We start from the raw sequence: 24694 nt of genomic DNA on the forward strand, positions 1-24694 counted from the left end.
GTTAAAGGGGTCAGAAGGTACAGACCTCTGGTTACAACACAAATGAGTCCTGGGGCGTAAGCCGCAGCAGTGACTGCAGCTGGTGACACTGGACGCATATTTGAAAGTCGCCGAGAGAACACATCTGAAAAGTTCCCACGCCATGAGAAGAACGTGTAAGGGGCGCGATCGGTGTTAACTAGACTCCCTGCGACGATCGTGGTGCAAATGATCAAAACGCACAAATATAAAATCATGAGGTTGTCCTCTTGAAACTAATGTAACGGTGTCAACTGTGTCATACTTTTTAAAAAAAGTATTTTTCCCACCCTAAAAGTCCCCAGTTGGGAGAAGAAAAATGTGGCCATGCTTGTCTTAGTGCAGTGGTTCTCAGATCAGCCAGATTTGGCAAATCCCAGGTCCCTACCTCGGGGGTTCTGACCAGTAGGTCCAAAGCAGGCGTGGAACCTGCATTCCTAGCAAATCCGAGGTGAGGCTCACGCCTCCGAGTTCCATAGTTGTAGACCCGCCGTCTTCGTGTGTATCAGGAAACTCCAAGAGCTTTTTCAAAATATACGAAGCAGCAAAATCCTGAATTATGTATTTCAGCGAAATTCTCGAATGTGTGTGTTCTGTGTACACACAGATAAACACATACACGTATACACACATACATAGGCTAAATTCAGTTAAACAGTTTGTGCCTGCGGGGCACCACGGCCTACAAAAAGCAGCTTTATTTCTCAAAACGATCAAATACAAATATATGGACATTTCAGAAAAATATTAACTATCAACAGATACGTTCGCTTGTCACTGGTCTGGGAGGAACTTCTCAGTTATGTTAGGAGGAAACGTAACTTGTTGGAAGGGAATGTATTTTCTCTGTGTTTAGGGCTGAATAAGCACACTCAGCTTAAGAAAACAGCCTGCAGCAAGACAGAATTACAAAAGTGCGTCAACGACTAGTGTCCGGAGGTGCCAACACCTTCAACATCCGCCCTTCCCCGTCCTCCGTGGTGTCCGATTTTGGAAACTTCCAAGAGTGCGGGGCTCCCAGGAAGGGCCGGGTGTCCCTGAGCTCAGAGACACTGGAAGCAAGCGGACAGAGGCACTGGAGAAGGGAGCTTCCAGAAGGCGTGAAAATGCACCCTATAAATTCCTTTCCAGCCCTGCGGTGCTGGGTCAAAAATTACATTCTGTGTGAAAGCAAAATATGACACCTAAGGTCAAAGGTGGCCTGGTTAAACCCCAAGGACGTCTTCAAAGTCGAAAGTCTTCAGAATTCAAGGGGGAACGGATGCTGATCAGCTAAGCGGACCTAAAGATTCAATCTGGTTGGGGTCACATGAGTCATGACTCTACCCAGCATTTAGGGGAAAGAGTGCATCGCCACCTAAGGGCTCCATAAAGACCTGCCCCAGTGCCCAGGCTTCACCGCTGTGTGCCGGAGAGCCAGCGCGAGGGAGCTGAGGCTCGGCGAGCCCGCGCTCTGGTCCTTGGGACCCTCCAGTAACAAGCTTGTTCATAGAGCTTTCCTGACATTTCACTCGTCACGTGCATCAGTCAAGTCTTCACATTTTCCCTAAAGTCTAAGACTTTAAGTATTTCCAGTTGAGACAGACAGAAAATTTGCCTTTGGATTATTTGTCTACGGGCTCAAAATGCCGCATCTACTTGAAAGACCCAACTAACCTTTAAAAAATCCCCTGTGGAATCAACGGGCTTCTTCAGGCGTCAGGCTTCACGAGGGGCCCCTAAGAGGGGACGTGAAGTCAGCGCCGTCTGCTTCCAGAGGGCTGACCTCTGCAAGGCTGCCACGCTCCACACGGCCGCTCCAGGGCCAGCGGACACGGAGGCCGCGTTCAGAGACACTCCTTAGAACAGCATGTCGGCGTCTCTTCCTTTGACTCAGAAGACCAAGCTTTCTGTTTACTTCCCAGTTGGACGGCTGAAAGTTCATGCTGTCAGCACACGTGTCACAGTGCTCATATTTCCTTCAGTCCCCATAAACTTCTTGGCACACCCCACAGGGGTGATGTTTACTTCCGCTTCTGCAAGCCCACCGTCTGCTCATTCTGCTTGTGCAGTCGTTTGACCGTTACCACTGCCAACAGGCACATGTCGGGCAGGGCTCACCAGATCGCCCACCCCCGATGCAAGCTGGGTGCATCGTTCCACAGTCCGCCTTTAACATAAAGAACGCCAAATAAAAACCACTCACCCATCAGATCAGGGTAGTGATCCCGGGAAGACACGAGGCACTGACTCTGTTGGGACAATCTGAAGCTCAAGCGAGTATCTCAGAGGTCACTGCAGGCAGAGTGAGACCCAGGGCAGGAAACACAGCACCGGCTCACAGGCGGACGTCGACCTCCTCACCGTGACAGCACGAGGCTCGCGACTCTCCCCAGGGAGCCTGCATCGCGTCCCACGGTGACGTACCCCAGGCCCCCCATCCAGTCTCTACAGGGATGTCGACTGGGAGCGGGGAGAAGGCGGGGACAGTCTGGTTTACAACAACCCTAAAAAGATGAAAAGGCCAGTCCTTGGGGCAGGTGGGGGCAGAGCAATGCGACCAGCATTAGCATCTGACCACAAATAAAGCCAAGCTGTTGTGACTCAATTAAAATCCATCAACTGACAACAGTCTCTGCCCAGTTATGCCTTAAGAGACCTGTGCTGGTGACGTCCCTCTGCTCAAAGCTCACCTGGCCTCCAGGGTGAGACGAACAGCGAGGCCACGAGGCCGCACAGTCACAGAACAGACCGAAGACGAGGAAGCCTGGTTCTGAACACGAACGCAGTGTTCAGACCACCTGCACGCAGCAGAGCCACCCCCTGTCACAGACCCACCTCCGCACGGCCTCTGGTCCTGGGGGGGGGGGTCCTGATCACGCCGGGGGGACTCGCGTCAGAGGGGACTGCTTTGAAACCACGTTCCTTTCTGTGCAGTAAAATACACTCAACCAACAGTCTCAGAGTTTTTAACAGTAAACACACGACTGCATGAGTGTGAACGCAACGAAAAACCAGCCACCACCTGAAATTACAGACAAGTGGCGACTCGGAAGACTGCAGCGGGCTGGCACTCAGATGCAAGCCGGGAGGTCAGGCGCGCTCTCAGTCTGATTGGGAATCGTTACTGGGTCGGCAGGACCAGTCAGACGTGCACAGGGCGCCAAGTCCTGCCCTCATCCCCGTCACACCGCCGGTCAGCATTCCAGACCCCGCCATGGTCAAAAGATCCCGGCCACGGCCACCGCAGCCCAGAACGACACCAGCGGCACCTGGCTGCTGAGCCGCCCGGCCGCCTTCGCCCGTCACCTCTGTTACAAAGCACCAGCCGGGCCGTACCGCCAGGACCAAGGGCGGCTCGGGGGCGTCCTCTCAATGAGAAACACGTACAGGAAAACAGGCGGCCTAACAGACACGTGTTGTTGCTCTGAGCTGTTAGCTGAACGTCCTTTGGTACATTTTTCACACCCTGAGGAAGTCGGGCCCCTAAGCATTTAAACAGGACCAACGCTTGCCCCACCCGGGAAACGCAGAAAGAAAACCACAAGGCAGCGCGCTTTACTGAGCACCTACTATGGGCGGCGCTCTGGGGGTGAGGGAGGGAGCGAGGGCGGGCTACCGAGGAGGAAAACAAATGGCCGATCCCACCCACCATCGATTCAAAAGACTGCCGAGCAGCCGGTGACGCCAAACCTTAAAAAGAACAAAATTTTTAAAAAATAAGAAAGCTTCAAAGAAGTATCAGCAACTTAGAGAAATCCTAGTTCCCCAGATCAAATTTAAATCTAACGTCCTGACCTTGTAACCTGCTCCAGGGCTGGGGGTGCGCGTGGAAGCGGGAGCCGAACATCTGACTCCACAAAGCCACGTCATTCCATCTGAGGGTTTCAAGGTTTGGGGGTCTACGGTCAGAGAAGGAATGCACCTTTTCTGTTCACGATTTACCTGTATATTTCTAAATGACAAATATATGCAAAGTAAATCACATTCAATTTGGACAAACTGCCTTTACGAAGAAATACAAAGTTACATTAAACATACAAAATTCAGCAAAACATCAGGTCAACTCTGCTTTTTCCATTCACCAGAGCAGCTGATGGAGCATGAGCCCATTCTCACACACCCGAGGTCTCTGGCTTGCTCAGTCATTCTTCCCGCTCCCCAACATTCTCAGACATCTCTTGGCAAGTCTTTCCTGTGAATTCCCAAAGGCTGTACAGTCTGAAAGGTCAAATTCTTCTCTGACACCAAACATGGCTGAGCAGTAGGAACGGTCTGTCACAGCCTGAGATCCGGCAATGAGAAGAAGTGTCGGCACACGTCCCCGACACCAAAACAGACGTGTCCTCAACTTCTCACTGATGTGTGGATAAACCCTGTCTACCCAATTACCAGCCTCAGTTACAATGTGAATTGAATGTATCAACTTCGCTGGAAAAACCATGCATCAAACTGAGAAGGCTTCTTTCGATCTCATTTAGGACTTTGTGCAACACTTCCAGTACCCCTGGTAGACACTGCTGAGATTCACCTCCCGTGCAGTTTGGTGCAGCCACTATGGAAGACGGCACGGAGGTTCCTCAACAAACTGAAAAAGACTTACCGTACGTTCCAGCAGTCCCACTCCTGGGCAGCTCTTTATTTTTGAAAAGACACCTGCACCCTCAAGTTCACAGCAGCACTACTGACAACAGCCAAGACGTGGAAACAACCTCAATGTCCATCGGCAGGTGGCTGGATAAAGAAGCTGTGGTGTATTTATACAATGGAATACCACTCAGCCATAAAAAAAATAAAATAATGTCATTTGCTGCAACATAAATGGATCTGGAGATCATCATTCTAAGTGAAGCCAGAAAGAGAAAGAAAAATACCGTATGGTATCACTCATATGTGGAATCTTAAAAAAAAAAAAAAGGGACACAAATGAACTTATTTCCAAAACAGAAACAGAGTCTAAGAAAGAAAACAAACTTACAGTTACCGGGGGAAGCAGGGGGGGATAAATTGGGATTTGCAGATTCTAACTACTATAAATAACACAGATAAACAACAAGGTCCTGCTGTACAGCACAGGGAACTGTGTCCAATACCTGGTAGGGGCCTATAATGAAAAAGAACAGAAAAAGAATATACATATGTATATATGTATGTATGTATATATATATACATACATAAAACTGAATCACCATGCTGTGCACCAGAAGTTAACACAACATCGTTAAAATCAACTGTACTTCAATTTAAAACAAAAAAGATATACCTTCCAAAAATGCCAACTTAAACAATTAGCTAAGAATTGTTTGGTAACCTCCTCCAGCCACATGCAAGCAATGGACAAACACCACCCACTAGGAATTTTATTCCACAAATTTTATCTGAAAAACTAAAATGATCGTTTTCCTTCCTCTAAGTTCTGGCCCAAGAACAAATATTCACACACAGCTCCCATCTCTTCGGCCTATCCTTTTATCTCAGATCAAGTATCGCAGGAATTAGGACCAACATTGCACAGGAAATAAACCAAAGTTCAGAAATAAATTTTTCAAACTAATTAGTTGCAAGTAGATTTTCCTATTAATAAAAAATGAGGTGAAACCCCTCGGTGGCATGAATGAGGAGGGAAAGTCTCCAAGAGCTTGTCCTCCAACCCAGCAGGACTCGTCTGCAAGGCCCTTGGATCAAGGTTTATTTCTCTGAGAGCAAGCAGAAGGACCGTTCTAGCAAGCTGGTGGCTACACGCTGTCAAACCCTCAGATACTGGAGTTTTAAAGCAAACAAGGTAAGTCTTAACCATTTAATTTCTTGAGAATTAAAGTCGATCTCTCTCTATATACACGCATATAATATGTGGGGTTTTTCAGACCAAGCACACAGAATATTCGCCTCTCAATGAGACGCGTAATTACACTGCTTTCCCATCCAGAAGCGCTACCTCAGAGCAGGAGAGGCGGATGCTTCAGTTGTGAGCACTTCCCCAGGAAATGAAGGCTTGCTAGCTGCAGGGGAGAAAAGTCTGCCACGGCTTTTGGGTTTCTGGACGAGCAAGGTTTCACTAAGTGGGGTTCCTTAGTGGAGAGCCCTCCATGTCAGCGCAGAGCTGGAGGACAGAACCCCTTCCTTTCCCAGAACAGAAACTGATTTGAGGTGACCTCTACGTGAGGCAGAGTCCGCAGCCCCGTCCCTAGAAATGTAAGCCCGTGGGCGCAGGGGAGCTTCGGTGACGCGTAAGCACCATGCGGACAGGCACCTCCATCAGGCACTAGTGCAGTAAACGGGTGGGGACATTTTAGGGAACATATGAAAACCCCTCGACACCGGCCTGCACACCGAGGCTCGTGAGACCAGGCGGTTTGGCATCTCTGTGCCTGGAGGTCCCGATGGTTGCTAAGGACCCAGAATGAACAAAGAGTGAATGGGCGACTTTCATTCCTAGCTCCCCTCAGTGTCTTCTGTGATACTCAAGTCATCACCCACGTGTCAGGTCACAGAAACACAACAGCACTGGAACAGGAAATTCTAGAATTCCATGCAATAGGAAAACCAATCCAAAGATGTGAGTTAAAGACCTGCGGGACACACGTGAGTGCACAGACGTCCCCTAGAGAAACGTGCAGAATGCTGGGTGCCTTACAGCTTAGCAGCTAAGGGTCCAAACGTGCACAGTTAGCCAAGAGGAAGCACCTGAGCTCAGCCCACCTGCCCCCGACACCGCGGCCTGACAAGTCCCAGGGAGCCAGCAGAAGCCTGGCTCCGGGCAGGTCCTCAGGATGAGACCCTCAGGGGGATGACGGTGTGGTCCCTCCCACGGGCAGAGCCTGGAAAAGCCAGCAGGGAACCGGCCCCTTCCGCAGCCCCGCAGAGCAAGAGACACTCTACTCCAAAAGCAACGGCACGATTCACGCTCTGGACTGCACGCCGTCGGCGTTCGGTTTGCAAAGATCAGTCTGGCAGAGATGGAGAAAACGGAGGGAGAATTTAGGAGCGTCAGTACTCGCCACAAATCACGTTGTTCTGGACGAGACAAAGCACACCCCAGGCCCGGGGCCAGGGCCACCACTTCCTGATACTGGACGAGCAGAAAAAAAAGGTCCTTAATTTTTCCGAGCTGTCATTTTCTCACGTAAAATCCATTTCCTCCTTCCATTTCCTTGAGTGTAAATACAGTGGAGCAATGCCTGCATCACGGCGCACTGGCAGGTACTGGAGTGCGGCCGTGCACGGGTGCACACCTCCCAGCCAACACACAGGTGGCACGCGGATGCACATCTGCCCGGCACGCAGGGCTCTGGGGCGGGAGGGACAGCGGATGACAGAGAAACCCACAGTCCCTGTCTTTCCTGGGCTTCTGACACAAACGTGTAGAACAAGTGTGATTGACTGCGACATGTCTGCACACGAGAAACACGGCGACTAAGGCCCCAGCATCACCATGGCGCCCACAAGAGGAGCGCAGCACCCCAGCGATCTTAAATTCCACCTTCTGCCCTTATCTCAAGATTCCTGAGGGAGGAGGGGAGTCAGTCCCACCACGTACCCAGCACGGAGGCTCTGGTCGGTGACAAGGCTTGTGTTTCGTGCCGCAAGGCCCGCACACCTTGTGAGGCGGTGCACGCTTCCTGCAGCCGTGGGAGGGACCGTCCCACAGAAAAGACCACCGCCCAGGGAGGAGCCTCTTGGTTTACCAAGGCCTCTTGGAACCGCAAGGAAAGAAAGGAAAGAAACTTCAAAGCCAGGATTGAGCCTCTCTGAGCCAAAAACAGAGACGCCGGCCCCAGACAGGCCAGCCCTCGAGCCCGGGCGGCAGTAACTGCGAATGGTCCCTGAGTTTCTCCGAGAGTTTCTCTGAAGCGTCTCAATGGCTTTGTCAGCACTGGCTTTTCATCGACTTGATGGCATGAGGCTTGTCTGAGATAAGATAAGCCGAGAGTCACGCCTGCTACTGCCCTGACTTCCAGCGCAGGGAGGCCGTCCTCGCCGCACATCAAAGGCTGTGAGTCTGGCATCTCCCCCAGCGCACCGACTCTCCACCTGCACTCAGCCCAGCTCTGCGTTACGAGCGGAACATGCGGCCGCCCGGCCTGAGGACATCAGGGCGGCTGGGAGCCCGCGCCCCCACCCCCGGTCGCAGCCCCCTCCAAGCCCTCCGGCAAGCGCACCCACCCGTAAACCCCGCGCTTGCAAGTTGTCTCCCCGGCTCAGTCTTTGCTCCCCTGCTTCAGAGAAAACATCCCCAGAAGTGTCAACACGAAGGTTTCCAGCCGCAGTTTTGTCTGTGACGTCATTTTCTGAAAGGAGGTCCTGGAGGTGAAGGGTCGTCTGTGACGGCCCAGGCCAGTCCCTGCTTCCTCTGCTCTCCGTGGCCTTTCACCGGTCCCGGACCGTCTCCCGACTGGCAGGGACCGCCTTCACCTCGGTGTCCCGGGGGCCCACCCAGAGGCACGATCACACAGCAGGAGCTAACGTTCCTGCGTTTGAATCAGCTTCTTGGTCACCTGCCCCCACCGCCCAAGGTGCTCGGCGGCGTCCTGTGACCTGACGGACACCGTTAGCGCGGTTCCACTAGTCCTGCTCACTGGATAGTGAATCTGGGCTCCCTGAGGCTCAAGGAGGGTCTCACGCCAGGAAGCGGGCCTCAGACGCTTTTGGTATTCCCAGGATGCAGCCGTATTGGTTGAACAGTAACCAGTTGTTGAATGAATCAAGGAAAGAGCAACAGCATAATATTTATCAAACGCTCACCAGGTGTCAGAGACCATGCTGACAGTCGGGGTGTGGACCAAACGGACCTGCAGCATTTGGAGTCTTTGCTTCACTTTAAGACGAGTGGTAGGTCTGTGCCTTTGGGCAAATCACAGGGGCCATCTAAAACACGGCGTTCTCATCCATAACACAGGATTTAACAGCGACTTTGGGGAGTTGTGGGAACAAGCCATGGAGGGCATGGAGGGCCGGGACAGAGGACCAGGGCTTCCCGCTGGGCCATCCGCTCCTTCCACACCCTCACCCAGCAGCCCAGGCTGGGCACCAAGCAGTCACTTAAGGCATTGTATGAAACACTGAACAAATCCATCGGCCATTCTGGAGAGCCTTTCATGTTTCAGGGACTTCAAGTTTTCCACAGAAAAGGGATAAAGGAAATTCTAGATATTTTACACATTTAGGTTTAAAAATATGCCAGGCATATTGCAATCCTCTTTAAAAAGTCCTCTGAGGTGGAGTCCACGAAGACCCCATTTTACGGACGGGAGAAGTGAGGCACAGGGGCAACCCTTTCCCCTGTCACAGAGTCCGTGCTTGGGGTCAAACAAGCCGGCTCCACCCCAAATGCTCAGCGCCTTGAAATGGTGACCGTTTAACTCTGTGCTGTGACTTCCCACAGCAGAGCAAGAAACTGAGCTAGAAAAATGGAGAAGCCGAGGGAGAGAAGCCCAGATGAGCCACGTAACTGTTCAAGCAGAATCAAGACCTGCCTGGGTCTGACTCACTGTGGAACCGCCCAGCAGAGTAGAAACCATGACCAGATGGAGACGGACAGCTTCTGCACGGGTGTTGGAACCTCCTGGTTGTACTGATCACTTCCTATAATTGAGGCATCGGGTCAAACTCAGAAGTCACTGTTTTCCACACGGACAAAACATCTAAAGCTCCACTTCGTCTGTGTGTTCATTCCTTTCCCACGCAGGGGAGCGGGCTGACGTCGGGGAGAGAACACCACATGTACAAATGCTAAGCAAAGTCGGAACAAACTCTGCCCTCAGGAAGTTTTCCGCTGATTTTAATACATCATGGGAGATCTGGGATGAGACTTATGACCCCTTAACAGCCCTTCCCGGGAATTAACAGGCTCCGACATCTGTAGCATGCCTGCAGCTTCCACCAGGGAATCCATAACACATTGCCTAAGACACTATGGAATTGCAAAGGTCGCTTCAAACCTCAGGGCAGTTCTGCCAGAACTTCATGTAGCTCATGACCCTATAACTCGTTCTAACCGTACCAGGAGCTGGGCCGCAACAGCACAGCACCCTGCCCGGGGGACAGGAAACCTGCAGGACACGTAACGGGAAACGCTCTTCCTGGGGATTTTGGTGTGATTATGAAATGCCAATTTCATGAAAAATTTCTTGACACCCTCAAGGGATTTTAAATATCCTCAGAACATACGATTAAATAATTAACCCTGAAAAGTATTTATTTACTCTGCTTAAGGTCTTTCCACTTATCACAAATATTTATTTTTATATTATACATAAGCACAGAGAACCACATTGGTATCGTGGTTTGGAAATTTTTACTTTTTTTCATTGCACAAAATATGATCATCTTTTATATCATCTTAGAATTCTCAATATTTGGCTCATTTAACAGCTAAAGTAAAATCATTCAGTCTTAGGTAATCCTTTAACAATATTTAAATCAGAAAACTATAATTATTAAATCTATCCAGCTACGTAAGCCATCCTCACAGATCCCTTTGGAGGCTCTGGAGCTGAGTCTGACCCCAACAGGCTCAACACGAACTGGGTTCCAAAGGCAAAGGGGCTCATTTGACTCCAGCCAGTTTCTTACGAAATTACCTGGCGGTTATCACTTAAATCTCAGACTGCGAAAACAGTCACTAAATTCAGATATTGCAAGAATCACAATTTGGTAGAAAGATTACTATTTCCGCAACTTAAAATATAAGACGCTTCATGATCATTAGGTTCAGAGTCTAAAATAACAATAAGGAAAAAATCAACCAAGAAACACAACTCAAGTGTTAGACACCAGCTCTGATCTTCAGCGAGACACTCAAGCAAGTCTTACCTGCCACACCGTAACACCACGCAGCAAACCCGGGACGGTGCCCTGGGCGACCGCCTCCGTCCACACCTACCCCCTTTTCAGACGAATCTACCTTCCTTCCTACCCTCTGTATATTCCGCTGAGCAATCACTTTAAAGAATCAGAACAGAATCCAAAGCCCAGGGGCTGCTCAGAAAACACACTCCACCACCCCGACTGGGAGCAGAACCGGCACCTTTCATCCCCATCATCACTGAGTCCTGCTTCAGCATCACCCTCTCTTGGGAGCAGCTTTGTGCCCACTTCACACAGGTCCCCCAGGGAGGTGGACACAGGCGCCAAGAGCACGTTCCTTTGCCGCAGTTTCCATCCTCAGGGCTCTGAGCCAGAGGAGCCAAGATGACATTCAGGGCAGTGTTCAGAGGGCGGGTGGTTGAGAAAGATGGAGATGTGACAGGTCAGTGAGTTGGCCCTCATTTGTCAGCCAGGTACACCCAGGCGCATCCAGGTACAGCCAGGTGCAGCCAGGTACTTGAATGGCATCATTTCACTGACTCCTTTCTATTGTTTTGAGACAGATGTGAGTTTCACCATTTTTCAGACGGGGATCAGAGGCTCAGAGAAGCTACCCAACTTGACCTTGTCCGCATCTTATCACCAGTGAAGAGTGAAGTCGGCAAAGGCTGGACCTGGCCTGACAACTGGGCACGTGTGTCTTTCCCGCACATGCTCCCCCTCCCTGGGAAAGTTCTGGAAGCCAGAGGAAGGAGAGGTGGTGGCAATGCAGCTACTACTGAGGGAAGACAGGGGGTCATGGGGGGAACCCAGTTTCCTTGATGACTTTATGATTAACCTCTTCATCCCAAACTTCATCCCCTTTCCTGTCCTGCCCCTGACCCCCTGAGGACTGAGGAGTACCAAACAAAAGGGGGGACTAACCCCAAGCAAGATGTTGTGGGGCCCTCCCAGGCACAAAAGCTCCTCTGTGTCCTCCGTTTCTTTTTTGTAGGAAAAAAAGGCTTTGGCTCCTTAGGCCTTCCCCAAGTCCCCAAGAGCAGGCTCTGGCAGTCAGTGATCAGGACAACAGAGTCCCGGACCCCTAGTTCCCCCTGAAGGGACAGAGGTGGTTGTAACCTGATGCCAATCTTTGGGAGTTTCTGTAGAAACTAAGGCCCCTCACCAGGTGGAGGATGGTGACGACACGCCGACCACAAGCATGCAGACCCCAGACAGGCTGGAACCGGATGTGGAGACTCCCAAAACATCACCCCGTCACCTCACCACCAACCAATCAGAAGGTCCACAGGCCATTCATGTGTCCGTCACCCTCCTCCCCTGGCAACGCCTTTAAAACCCTCGCCTGAAACCCATCGGGGAGGTCGGGGCTTTTGAGCACGAGCCGCCTGTTCGCCTTGCTTGGCGCCTGCGATAACGCTGTGCCTCCCTTCACCACAACCACCACCAGCAGACTGGCTCTGCTGCACGTCGGGCGAGTGGACCCGAGTTCGGCTGGGTAACCAGGTGGGGCGCCTCACATCTGAGAGTCTGTAAACTCCGAGCCACACCTGATGAGAGAGACCACAGCCTACATTTACGTATCCACACGTCACACGGGTACTGGCGACACTGCCTAGAGAAAAACGCTGAAAACAAGGTATATGTGTGCTCATCACGGGTTCATTCAAGGTACACGAGGAAGACACAAGGCACCGACGCTAGATGATGAGCGTGTTTACGAAGCACCCGCAGCTGAAATACACACCCGAGAACAGGTGAACAAACGACAAAGCCCCTTAGCGAGCCCCGAGCAGCTGAGCCCTCGCACAGCCCGCCGTGGCGCCCGGGCGTCTAGAGAGGACGGCGGACCAGGAGCCGGGGCGGCTGGGAGCTGCGGACACCACGGGGAGCCTGGAATCTCTCTTTAACATTTGCCTCCCGTGCTGCTTAGCTCTGAAGGAGGAAGAAGAAACGAGATGACAGGAGAACACCTTTCCCTCTGCTCTGATTGAAAACTGAGGCGCCGGTGGCGTGCCAGTGACTGAACCAGGGGTGCGCAGGTGGGAAAGCGATGAAGGATGCGGACCAGCAGAAAGCCAGACGGGCGTGTTCTCTGACACTGGAGTCAGCCAGAGCCGGGGCCACCCTCAGACAGGAAGGCCAGGCTCACGGACAGACCGGACTGTCACGTGATTTAGTGAGTTCTGGGAAATGTCTCAGTTCTGGGAGGGGGGCAAGAAAAGCTGGTCAAATTCAGAGGGAAATTTTAAAGCGTGACTGGGAGAAGAAAGGCACAATGGACTATTGTTTGGGGCAGGGGAAGGTAATTAAATTTAGTATTATTTTTAATGGAGGTTCTGGAGATGGAACCAAGAGCTCATGCACACTAAGCACGTGCTCTGCCACTGAGCTCTGCGCTCCCCACACCAACAGACTGTAAAACCACACTTCACATACGATCTTTCTAAGAAAATGCATTATATGCACGTTCAAATTTATAAAGCACGATTACAGCGCAGCCCCTGTTGCAAAGTTATTCTAGACAGAGTCTGTCTGACTAGCACCTTCTCCCCGTCTGGAAGACCAGCACCACATTTAATACACTTTCCAGGACGAGATGTAACGGGAAAACCCGAGCACAGACACGTCGGAGCAGATTACCGCTCCCTGGCACACAGAGAGGGTGACATCTGAGGTTCGTGCCCCTCCAGGTAGGAACTTCGGGACGATACACCTTCATGCCAAAAATAACTGCTTAAAATACGTGGATATTCAATTTAAGAGATGCCTTTGTAAATAACCTCAGGGTTGTTTGGCTGGTGGAGGATGGTTTAAATGCTGGAATTCCAACAGCCCAGAGTGGTGACCAGCCGAGCCCCGTGAGTGAGGAGGAGGACTGTCAGGCTGGGACCCCGTGGGTCCAAAATGCATCGTGACTCTAAGGCAATGATGCAACGGCCAAGATGATGACGCATTGAAAATTACTGCTAAAGAGGGTTGTGGTGGCTGATGAGAAGTTCCAGGGAGCTGGAGGTTTCTGGAAAGAACTGGCTCACCGGAAACAAGCCCCATTTTATGACCATCCCTCTCCCCCCAGCCCTGGAATCTGACCTTTACACTTCTCTCCGAGGCCAGCGCTGCAGCTGCTCCGGTGGCACGGGGGTGGGCCTGGCCAAGGCCTCAGGGCTCACCTGCGGCTCTGAGGTCAGGCCCCAGGCCACGAGTGGAGACTCAGGAGGAGGAGGAGAGGGAGGAGGAGAGTGGAGGCTTCGAAGGGCAGAAAGCTCACACCCCCACCTCCCCTATGGGGACTCTGTCCTGGAGGTTTCTGTGCAGCCCCCCATTTCCTATTCTGAAAAACACAACTGTACAACTGTCCAGCTAAGCTCTCACCAGGTCTACAAGGTCACTGAAACGTCAAGCTCTGTGATGAAATTCAGTATTTTCCTCGAAATGTCTTTTTCTGATTCATACCTGTCGACACTGTTCTGGGCCCGACGATCTCCTCCAGTCGGTAACCCTGTGCAGTGGCTTTTTCTTTGCAGACATGGTTAGTCATAAACTCCGGGTGGTAAAATTCTTTTCTTTCTGCAAAGCTACACACAGTCGATTCTACACCAGACCCAACCATGTGTTTTGCTTTTCTTGTTGTTAACACCATGGATGGCACGTGGTGGCTGGGACTCTGTCTTCATGGTGGGTGACGGAGAACCACAGAAATATTAGGATTGCAAGACCTAAACTTGACGGTCTCCTTCGTGACCAACTGTTCTATAAAATCCCCAATCAAATACCTAACATGATCCAAAATTATTTTCCTTAGCAGTTCCTGACAATTCTTACTGATCGAGTGTTAAGAAACAGAAGAAGGAGGGTTACTAAGAGAACAGAACAATTTAGATGTAAAAATTCTGGTGTGTTGGCTAAAACAGTGCTTTACACTCATACCTCCTAACATTGGAAGAAAGTACGTGTAGAAATATTACTGGAGAGTCAGGAAAATATGTCTTGGCCTCAAACACCCCATTTTCAGTGTGATTGAGGGACAGTGTTTCCGTGACTTGGCAAAGTCCCAAGTCATGATGAGCAGGATGGAGACCTGGTCTCCAGGCCATCAGACCAGGGCGCGTCCCAGAACACGTGCCGCCCAGATCCCCGAGCAGGGGGACGGGACAGTCCCTCAGCGAGGCCAGAGCAGCACATGGGCACAGTCAGGAAGCAGGAGGAGGCAGGACTGGGGTCCACGCAGACCCATCACTCGCGCCCTCGGCGCTCTGGTTCAAACATCTCAGCTCGCTAACGTTCCCGCCCCCTTCCTCGTCCTCTGCACCTGTGGCCAAAACTGCTGACTCGGTGAATTCGACCACAACAGGAAACAGATCGATCTGTGTGGTTCCAGGAGAGCTGAAAACATTTTTAAAAATAATACGCATTCAAGGATGATGCTCTGTGCAAGCTTTACCCTGGCGAGTGGGCTTTTCTGCCGCTAGTTTCTCACTGCGAAGCAAGGAAAAGGTGTCAATGGCCGTGCTGGTAAGACTCACATTTAGCAGAGCTGCAGAACAGTGGACTAGACCGCTGTGGGTTTTACACTCAGAGACGTAGTAAACCAGTAGCTCTGAGGCGCTGGACTCAACTCTGTTTTCAGATGGTTGAGATGGTCAAGGGGAAAAGTTAGTCCATGACTGCTGGTCAGTCACTTGGCAGCACTGCTTCAGTGTCCTGGGTGCCACAGCCCAGGCTGGCCAGCTGAACAGCAAGACGGAAGACAGTCCTTGCGGTTAAGAAACCTGCGATGCCATATAATCACTGCAAGGGAGCAGTGAGCGACGGCGCAGGGGTCTTCCAGCCCAGCGGACCGGGAGGAGCGGGGACCAGCGGACCACCCTCAGTAACAGGTCTTGTCCCCAGGCTTCCTTGGAAACTGACTGGAACTGCAAGCTGTCTGTGCGTGGAAACCACGTTGCTCTCAGAGCAGGTCCTCTGACTCACCTCTGACTAACAACGTGCCTGAGTTCTGCGTCTGCAGCTAGTAAGGCGACCTAAGCCATGTTAGTGTTTACTGGGGGTCAGGCACGGCACCAGGAGTTTGACCAGCACCGTCAGCACCCCTCTGAGGAGCAACATGTTTTCTAAGAGAAGCCACTGAAGAACAGAGAGGTTAAGCAACTTGACCAAGGTCACACAGCAAGTGCAACAGGCCCAGATCAGGACAGAAACAAGCAGGCATTAGAGTGGGGCATATTTCCCCTTGGATGTCAGAAACTATATGCCGCAAACAGAAGGAGGAGGAGGAGAGAGAATGGTGTGTTCCCTGTGGGTGGAGCAAGCCCTAGGGAGGATGTGCTGCTTTGGGAACCAGAGCCCTTCCTGGTAGAAGCCCAAACGCCCAGTGAGATTACGGCCCCTTACAAACACCCCTGCATCTAGCCCATCCTGCCTCCACCGCCCTCAGCTCTCCCCCATTCAGCCGAAAGGCCCAGCCTCACCGACCAGTGACAGGAGGGAAAAGCTCACGTGGCACAAGGATGAGAAGTTGTCACCCCTTTTGTCCACAAACTTCTACACTTTAAAAGAAGAGACCTGGGACTCCAAGAAATGCAGTGGGAAAGTAACTCCCTCCGAGAGCAGTTAGTCGTAGCAGAGCCTCCCCACTCCCAGGCGCGGGAAGTTGCGCAGAAGACCAGAACCAACCACACAGGTGCGTCAGGTCCACTCTGTTTCAGTCCATTCTTGTTTACGCAATGCATGAAAAATTTGAAATTCACATAGAAAAAAGTTTAAATACCCATCGGTAACACCCCAGCAGAGCTGAAAAGAATTCAAAAATAGCCGATCATTAATCAGAAAGCGTCACCACCCCATAAGGTAAAACTAGGCAGGCAACAGTTGTATGTTCTGCAGGGGCCTGGGGAGGCATTTAAAAAATATTTTAAAATTACTACTAATTTAGTTTTTTAATCTACCAATCAACAGGAAAAATGTAAAACTGTATGCTGTCACTCACAAATTTTTTTAATGATTCAGCTAAATGCTCGGTGCCCATTAAATAATTACCGGGCTGTCCAGAAACGATGAAACTGCCTCAGACTGTGTGTCTGATGCGCTCCTTCTCCGCAGACACTTACGTTTGGTCTCCCCATTTTTCTCGACCCCACCATGTCCTAACGGGTCTAACAGGCCCAGCGGAGGGCCTGATGGGTGTGGTAAGTTCCTCTGGGCTTGTCTCTCACAGCCAAGTATTTTTCAAGTGTTTTCCAATTCAGCCTTGTATTTAGCCTCAGTCGACCGGGTAGTCACTTCATTTTGTTTACCTGATTCTCTGTCCTCGAAACGACTGTTTAAATCTATAAATCTTGCCACATGTGCTGTTTTACATGGCACACGTTGTGCCATCGCATTGTTCTGACATCAATTGTTGTTAAACAGCCAGGTGTGCTTGCACTGCTCTCAGTCCTCCTGGACATTTATGGAACAAACTATAATATTATGTGCCTCTGCAACTTCATAAAATCCATTAAAGGAGAATGCCCCTGTAAGCACAGGTAAGTAAAAAATAAGACTAGGACTCTGTGCTGTACACCAGAAGTTAACACAATAACTGACTACACTCCAATCTAAAAAAGACCATAAAATCATACTGAAGACTGTGGAAATCACGGTGCAGCATCTGAAAGGCAGAAGGGAACACTGTCACTGCAGTTCTAGGGAGACTCGTTTAAGCAGGATGCAATGCAGATGCACAGAACACGGAGTCAAACCGGGGAGAACCCTGACCGCTAGGAGCCCTCCTGCCACACAAGCCAGCCTTCAGTCGCACCCTTGGGTTCCGGAGCGGGATGAGCTGCCTTCACGGGGATCACTCCCACTCAGCTCAGGCTCCCTCCGACACGCCTCCGCGTGTGTGTCTGCTGATTTTCACCCCGACTCCCCTCCAGCCTGCCTGCTCTTCCACCATCCTCCGAAATGCAGTTACAACACCTCTTTTCGAGCACCCGCAGGGGTCAGGCGTCATACGAGGTGTGCGGAGCACACGACCACCCCAGGAAGGAGGTATTAACATCTCCGATTCACAGAAAGAAAAGAGAAGCAAACAAGCAAAGGCAGCTCCGTGATCGTGGAGTAAAAGGCAGGGCCAGGATGTGAGCAGAGGCGTCCCAGACTGCAGGCCACCCACCCTCCCCCAGCCCCAAGTGCCCCGCGCACCTGACTGCGAGCAAGCACAGCTGGCCGGGGAGGGACACACCTGGTGACAAACTGCAGGGCGGACGCACGACTCCAGCCTCCACAGCAAAGGGGACAAAACGGTTTTGCCCGTCTGCGTTTACCAAGTATTTCATTTCTGATTTAAACTATAAATTCCTGCTTCTTTTCACTGGCACTCTTGTCCCTTCTGTAAGTAACAGCACCTCCCGACACGAGGCTGCAGAGGTGAGGTGGGAAAGGGGGTGAGCTGGAGGCTGCCCAGCGCCTTCGGCGGCTCCAACCTCCGACCCCCCAGAGCAGGGCGGGGGGGGGGGGGCACGCTAGACCCTGCTGCGCTTCAGCCGTAGTTCTTGGGGTGGGTGAGGGTGATTTCAACAAGACACGTGCTGCACGGGGAAAGAGACCACGCAGTGGAGAGGCAATTGCACTGAGACCCAGCCACACCCGCACATATCCCAAAAGCGCCTCCAGGTTTTTGTTCAGCTTTTAATCCAACTACACCTAAAGGGAATTTTGAGATTCCTCCTGGAGCTGAAACAGCGTCCAAGTGTGACTCTTCCTTGGGGCACCAGGTGGCTGGTTGACTCCTTTTGTCAGCGACTCAGCCTGCTGTCCTGCTCTGCTCTTTCCTAAGCCCCGGGCACTTCATTTAAGGGAAACATCAGCGTGTGATGCCACGTGGCTCTGCCCCTCCTGGACCAAACTGGTCTGTCCAAGCCAGCCTCCCCTCGCCTCCTCCGAAAGTAAGCGTAAGTCAGCTCTTCCAAGAAAGACACCAGGGACTCCAAGCCACAGAGGCCAGAGGGAGGGAGTGACCAGCAGCGTGTGACCAAAACCAGGCCACCCTGTCCCCAGCCCAGGAACAGACTCACAACACGTCCCTCAAGTCGGGTGGGACCGGGGAACCATGCGCAGAGGAAGCAGATGTAGTAAGATCTCTGAAACGCTCCGCACCGACCAGATATTATTTTAATGAGTAAAGACTGCATAACGTTCTGGGAGATCTCGTCTGGGCTTTCTTTCACATCTCCTCTGAAGGAAAAAATCACGGCGACCACCCAAGGTGCCATAAACAATTCTAGAGGTCTTTCCAGTTCCCAGTGTCTTTTGGTGTAGGACAACTTGTCACCAGACATCCCCTCTGGATGGTAAACAACACAGTATACTATGGTTCTGGTCTGCTTCTAACACGCAAGAGCCACAGAACACCTGCACCGAAAAGGCCTGATGTCACGTCTCACTTCTCTGCAAATTTCTTTCAGCAGGAGAAAGAGAGAACTCTTAAACATCGGGTTAAACACAGTGGCGTTCATGGTCAACGCCCATCCTTAGTGGCAAGACGGGAGCATCCACACTGCAGAAACACTTCAACATCGAGGTTAGAGAAGTGGGTTTAAAGAGAAAAATGAAGCTTCTGCAAAGGCTCGGCTCTGAAGGCTGCCCTGCCCAGATGTAAAAACAGACGGCTGAAATACAGAAATCAACCCTAACAGCCAGCGGATCGTCGTCCTCCGCAGGCCCAGGACATCGGGGAAACCTGAGTATCTGATTTAGCACCACCTTGGGAGTAGGCAGCCCTGAAAACCCTCCAATCACCTTGAAAATACGCGCTTCCTCTGCGAGAGAACTGCGCGCTCACACCAGGCGACACCCGCCCTGCCCACCCTGTCCCTGCAAGTGCAGCACAGGCAGAAGCCCGTCAGTCCTTGGGAGTGAGTCTGCGTCTTTCTTCAGCAGCCGCTGAAAAGGGGTGGGGGGTCAGTCGGGGCTCAGCGCGCTGCTCATTGCAGGGGCTCTGCTCCCTTCCAGGCAGCCGGCGAGGTCCCAGGTCCAGGTCCTCTCCCTCCCCCAGGTCGGCTTTCCATGGGGGAAGGCGAGCAACGGGGAGGGGGAAGCAACAGGCTCTCCGCGGAGCTGGGACCCCACTGCCCTCAGGTTGGGAGATAATGGGCAGCATCGCCCACCCCACGTGTGCACCCCAACCCAGCCCACACGCTCACACCCAGGTTAGCCTCCCTGCACCCAGAAGGCGGAGGGAATCCAAGGAATGAGCTGCAGAGGGAAGGAGGCCGCGGCTGGAGCCAGGAAGCAGGAGGGAGGGCGGATGGGCGGGCAGGCGCAGCCCTCCTTGTCCCGGGGTCCCTGGATGCCGCTCTCCTTCCAGGAAGGTCCAGGCGCACATGCGCGGCCCCCGCCCCCGGCGAGCCTGGCTGGAGCCCCAGGCTGCCCAGGGGCGGTGACCACATCGTGGGGCCCAGGGGCGCCGAGAAGAGGCTTCGAGCGGGAGGGGGAATGGCCGGAAGAGGGCCGGACCCCGTCCCCAGACAGTGGTCCTTGCTCCTCCCGCGTGCGTCCCCGGGAGCCCTGCGCTCTCGCCTTGTGTCTGGGGCGCCAGAGCTGGGAGGGCGACGCGCCCCAACCCTTGGGAGGGCAGAGCTCGATAGTTCTTCGTGCTTTGCTGTGTAGACCACCACGAGTAGTTTGGATGACACAGCCCCAACGCCAACGACAGCAAAGCACGTGGCCAAGGAGCAGGGTCCTGCAAGCGCCCAAGCTCAGCACGAGGCCGCTGGCCATCAGCAGGTAATCCCTGCTGTCCTACCCCCTGCTAAGTGTGAGAGTCAGCACGGGCCCACCTCACTGACAACCGCAAACCGGCGCACACTGAAAGCTGCTGGGTACCCCAGGACAGCTTCTATTCGCAAATGGGGACTCAGCCAGGCAAGCTGCCTGGCCCTTCAGACACACGGCGGGTCCCCAGGCTGGAATCGACCCGGGTTGGCACATCCGGAAGCAACTGCACTGTTCCCCAAGATCGTTTTCTCAAAGCCTTCTTTCTTCCCAAACTCGGGCAAATTGGAGGGCAGGGAGGCCCACGCCAGCTCTGTGGAAGCTGCCCTCCTCACCGACGTTATCAAGGACAAAGGTCCTTGCAAAACGGTCCTGCCTGGAAACTCACTTGGCAGAGGCCACGCCCGGCAGGCGGCCGCCCCTCCTCCTGCCCGAGGACCAGGCCTCCTCCTCGCTGAGGGCTGTTTCCACGCCGAGAGCTTTCTCGCGTTTTCCGCTGGGGGTTCCTGCGTGTTAATACTCAGACTACAAAATCCCCCCCCCCGTGGCTGGGATTGACCCTCACGATCCCTCCAGAGCCCCCTCTCCATCACTGACTCAAATAAAACACTTAGCACAGGTGTGCTCTTGAGTCTGCAGCCTCTTGGAAAACGGGAAAAGGCGGCCTTTTTCTGCGAGGGCCAGGCTGTCTGTGTGAGTGAGCTGCTGCTTGGTGAGAAGCGCTGCTTTCCGGCTCTGGTGGGGGAGGGAGAAAGCTGACGCCCACAGTCACGCTTGGGAGTGGGGTTCAGGGCAGCAGTCGCCGTCTGCTAGAAGAGAAACCCAGAAACGCTCGCTCCAAGCTCGCGGCGGGTCGGTGTCTTTTCACGCCCTGCCAGCCGCGTAGAAATGGGGAGATCCTTGCCTGGGAGTCGGCGAGGCTCCCTTCCGGCCCTCCCTTCGCCCTCGGAGTCCCGGGGCTGCCTTCTAACCCTTCAGGGATCGGTCAGGACCTGCGCTCGCAGCCTCCACACCCTGGGCTTTGCTGTAGGGGCTTTTGAGAGCATGAGAGACTTCAGGGCACCATTTCCCTGTACCTCCTCCCCCTGCCCCTTTTAGAGCGACCCAGTCCTTCAGTTCTTCCCTACCAGTTGCTGGGATACGGATGGGGAGACGGTCTAGGAACCGTCTGCATGCACCGTGTGCCCTGAGCTTGGGGACAGGAGAAGGGGGACTCTCGTCCTGCGCTGTGCCTGGGACGGGAATCTGCAACGTTCCAGCCAGATCTGTATCCTTTGAGCACGAGTTAGCGCCCCACAAAAGAAACTCCACGTGTGCCTGTGTGCAGCGCGGTCTCCAGCACGCGCCAAGCCCGGTCGCCCGGACTCTGCAGCGGGACGCTTCAGAGACCTCGATCGTGGAGACCCCGGTGGTGCGCCCCAGCGCGGGAACTGAGGGCGCCGCGCTGTGGCACCGGGGACCGCGGCGCCGGCTTCCAGAACCGAGTCCCGGAGTCCCGGAGTCTGTGACCTGGGCTTGCTCCCGAGCTCGCCCCCTCCCCAGGCACCCCTCCCCCTTCCCCTGGAACCTCAGAGCGGGGAAAACACTCACCTACTGCCAGGCAGATGGGGAGCAGCAGCCTGAAGATGAGCCCACACACCACCTCCGAGGCCATCGCTTCGGACAGGCAAGTCCAAGCAGAGGGGCGCGGCTCGAGGGTCCCTAGGACCGGCGGGCCAAGTCCATGCCCGCCTAGGTTCTTCTGCAGCCGGCGGCTCGAAGCCGCCTGGGCATCTCCTCGGCGAGGGCCGCCGCGCTGTGCGCCCCGAGGGCGCGCTCCCTGCTCCCTGGGCCGCCCCTCACCAGGCTCTAGGTAGCCCCCTCGCCGGGCGCCCGGCCCTTCACGGCCGGCCCATGAAGCGTGGACTCCCCAGTCCCGCGGCGGCGGCTTCTGCAGCGGGTGGCGGAGAGCGGAGCAGTGGATGGGGCACTTGGGGGAGCTCCTGCGGGGCGGCGCGGCGAGGAGAGGGGCGAGCGGGGCGTGCTGTCCCTTCGTCGGCTCCTGGGACGCCGCTCACGGGCGGAGGGGGCGTCTTCTCCGCCGAGAATCCTCTGCAGCCCAGGCGCCTGGGCGGCCGGCCGGGCCCTCTGCCCAGGCAGCTGCCGCGCGCCGCCCTTGGCCCGGGCTCTCCGAGCGGCCCCGCGGCGGCTCCCCCAGCGGCGCGCGCTCAGCCTCTGCGCCCCCGGGCTGCGGGCCGGAGAGACCCGGGCGGGAGCGGCCGGGCGCGCGGAACCATCCCCGCCAGCGCGGGGCTCTCGTGACGCACGGGTCGGCGGGTGGCGTGCGAGCGTGGGCAGGAGTCGAGACCAAAGAGCACGAGGGAGTCAGGCTCCACTCCCTCCTCCACGGCCTCAACTGAAAGAAAGAAAGAAAAAGGTCACCGAACGCCGCCCGGCGACCCGCGCGGTGCAGCCTCGCCCCTGCCGCGCAGCCCCGGCTCCTGGGCGGGTGTGCACTCCTCCACCTTCAATGAAACTTTCGGAGCCGCGCTCGCGGACGGGCGTGCGCCCAGGCCAATGGGAGGGCGGCTCGGGAGCGGCGCACCGGGTCCCGCCCCTGGGCGGCTCGCGCGGCGGGCGCGGGGCCGGGGCGCAGGGGGAGCCCGGGCCTCCCGAGCTGGGGGCCCTGGCGCGGTGGCTCGAGCGCGCCGCTCGCTCCCCAGCCCCTCAGCGCTGCGCGGCCCTGCGCTTCTGCAGACAGAAGAAACCAGCCTGGCCGCGTGTCCACAGGCCGCGCCCCTGAGCTCACCAGCCCAGGGAGTCGAGGAATCATGCCCAGGCGGGATAGGAGAGCAGTCAGGGCCTTGAACAACTCTGTGGGACTGTCGCGTGTGCCGGGTCCACACGTTCCCACTTGCACCGATTGAGAAAAATTAAAGCAGAATTAATCCAGCGACCCTGGCCATAGTTAACCTTGTGAGGCATTTCAGCTCTGACTGTGCTCTGGGAAATCCCGGGTCTTTCCAAGGATGGGCCATTTTGTGTATCTGGAAGAAATCGTGTTTTCACCTCAGGTGGGTGTGCTGCTTCCACGGCCCCTGGAAGACAACACTCTGCTCCCCTTCTCCTAACCTCCCTGGTTCTCTAGGTCAGACCTGGAGACAGCTACTTCTAGCTGGGAGCCGCCAGCATGCTGGGTCCCTCATTTCACAGTTATCCAACAGGGGAGGTCCGCTGGGGCGCTGCTGGAATCCCTGAGGGCCAGAGATAGATGATCTGATGTGTAGGGAGGGCCCTTCGGGACTGGCATTTCCATCAGGACGGCAGAGAAGGAAGAATTTGATTTCCACAGCACACCAGCATTCTGGGCTTGGTTTGGTTTTAGATGATGGAAATGTCTGCTGGTGGAAATTATGCAAACCTTGGTTCTCTGTGATCACCAGGTGGCCCTTTTTCGAGATACAGTAAACTTGTGTTTTGAGCTCAGATGACTTCACAAACTCCCTGAGAAAGACCAACTGTGCACCATTGCTTTTCACAAAACCTCAAAGCAGTGAAGTCTTGTCAAGACACCCAGGAATTTAGACCATTGTGTGCTCTGAAGCCCTCCAGAAGCCTGGAGCCCTGAACCCCAGCTGTAGGCATGCCCTGCACCAGGACCACAGAACGTAAATGATTGGCAGATCGCTGACTACTGTATTTCACAGAAGCCTGGTGTAAATCTGCACCTGTTTTCCAAGTCTAGCGTTGTAGTGTTCATAGGTGGTGTCCCCTGCCTGTCTCTCTGGTACAGCTCGGTCCTGGGACCTGATCAGGAGGTCACAGAGCCCTCCTGAATTCTGAGTAACACCGTGTCACCACGTGCATCCTCAGTTCGACTATCTCGCCATGCTCTTCATAGGTTTCCCACACTAACACCTCTGGGTGTCTTCAACACCGCAGGTGTGGATGTCCACGTCGGGTGATGGGCCATCTTACCCGGCATCCCTCCTGCTGGCGCTGCCGCCTTGTGCGCCAGTTTGGCTGTTGGGTTTTTAGAGATTTGAAGGCCTGGGTCCCACTTAGTCTTCCCAACACACACACTCAAGGAGTTTCAGTTGCCTATGCTGCGCCTAGAAGGACTGCACCGTCCTGGCTGCAGCTCACAGTCACC

At 54.0% G+C, this 24694-nt stretch overlaps 1 protein-coding gene across 3 annotated transcripts in view; it reads right to left on the minus strand.

Moving 5' to 3' along the window:
- The window catches only part of PIEZO2 (piezo type mechanosensitive ion channel component 2), a 283354-nt gene extending 261005 nt beyond the window's left edge, over positions 1-22349 (minus strand). For 2 of the 3 annotated variants that reach the window (XM_072949277.1, XM_072949279.1), the window contains exon 1: positions 22153-22348. In XM_072949277.1, the coding sequence (XP_072805378.1) occupies positions 22153-22216 (64 nt within the window). In that variant the 5' untranslated portion in view covers positions 22217-22348. Of the gene's footprint in view, positions 1-22152 lie in introns of all 3 variants that reach the window. The other variant, XM_072949278.1, reaches the window with a different exon arrangement.
- Positions 22350-24694: the final 2345 nt, after the last annotated feature.

This window comes from Vicugna pacos, chromosome 24 (genome assembly GCF_048564905.1).
Source record: "Vicugna pacos chromosome 24, VicPac4, whole genome shotgun sequence".
Lineage (NCBI taxonomy): Eukaryota > Metazoa > Chordata > Mammalia > Artiodactyla > Camelidae > Vicugna > Vicugna pacos.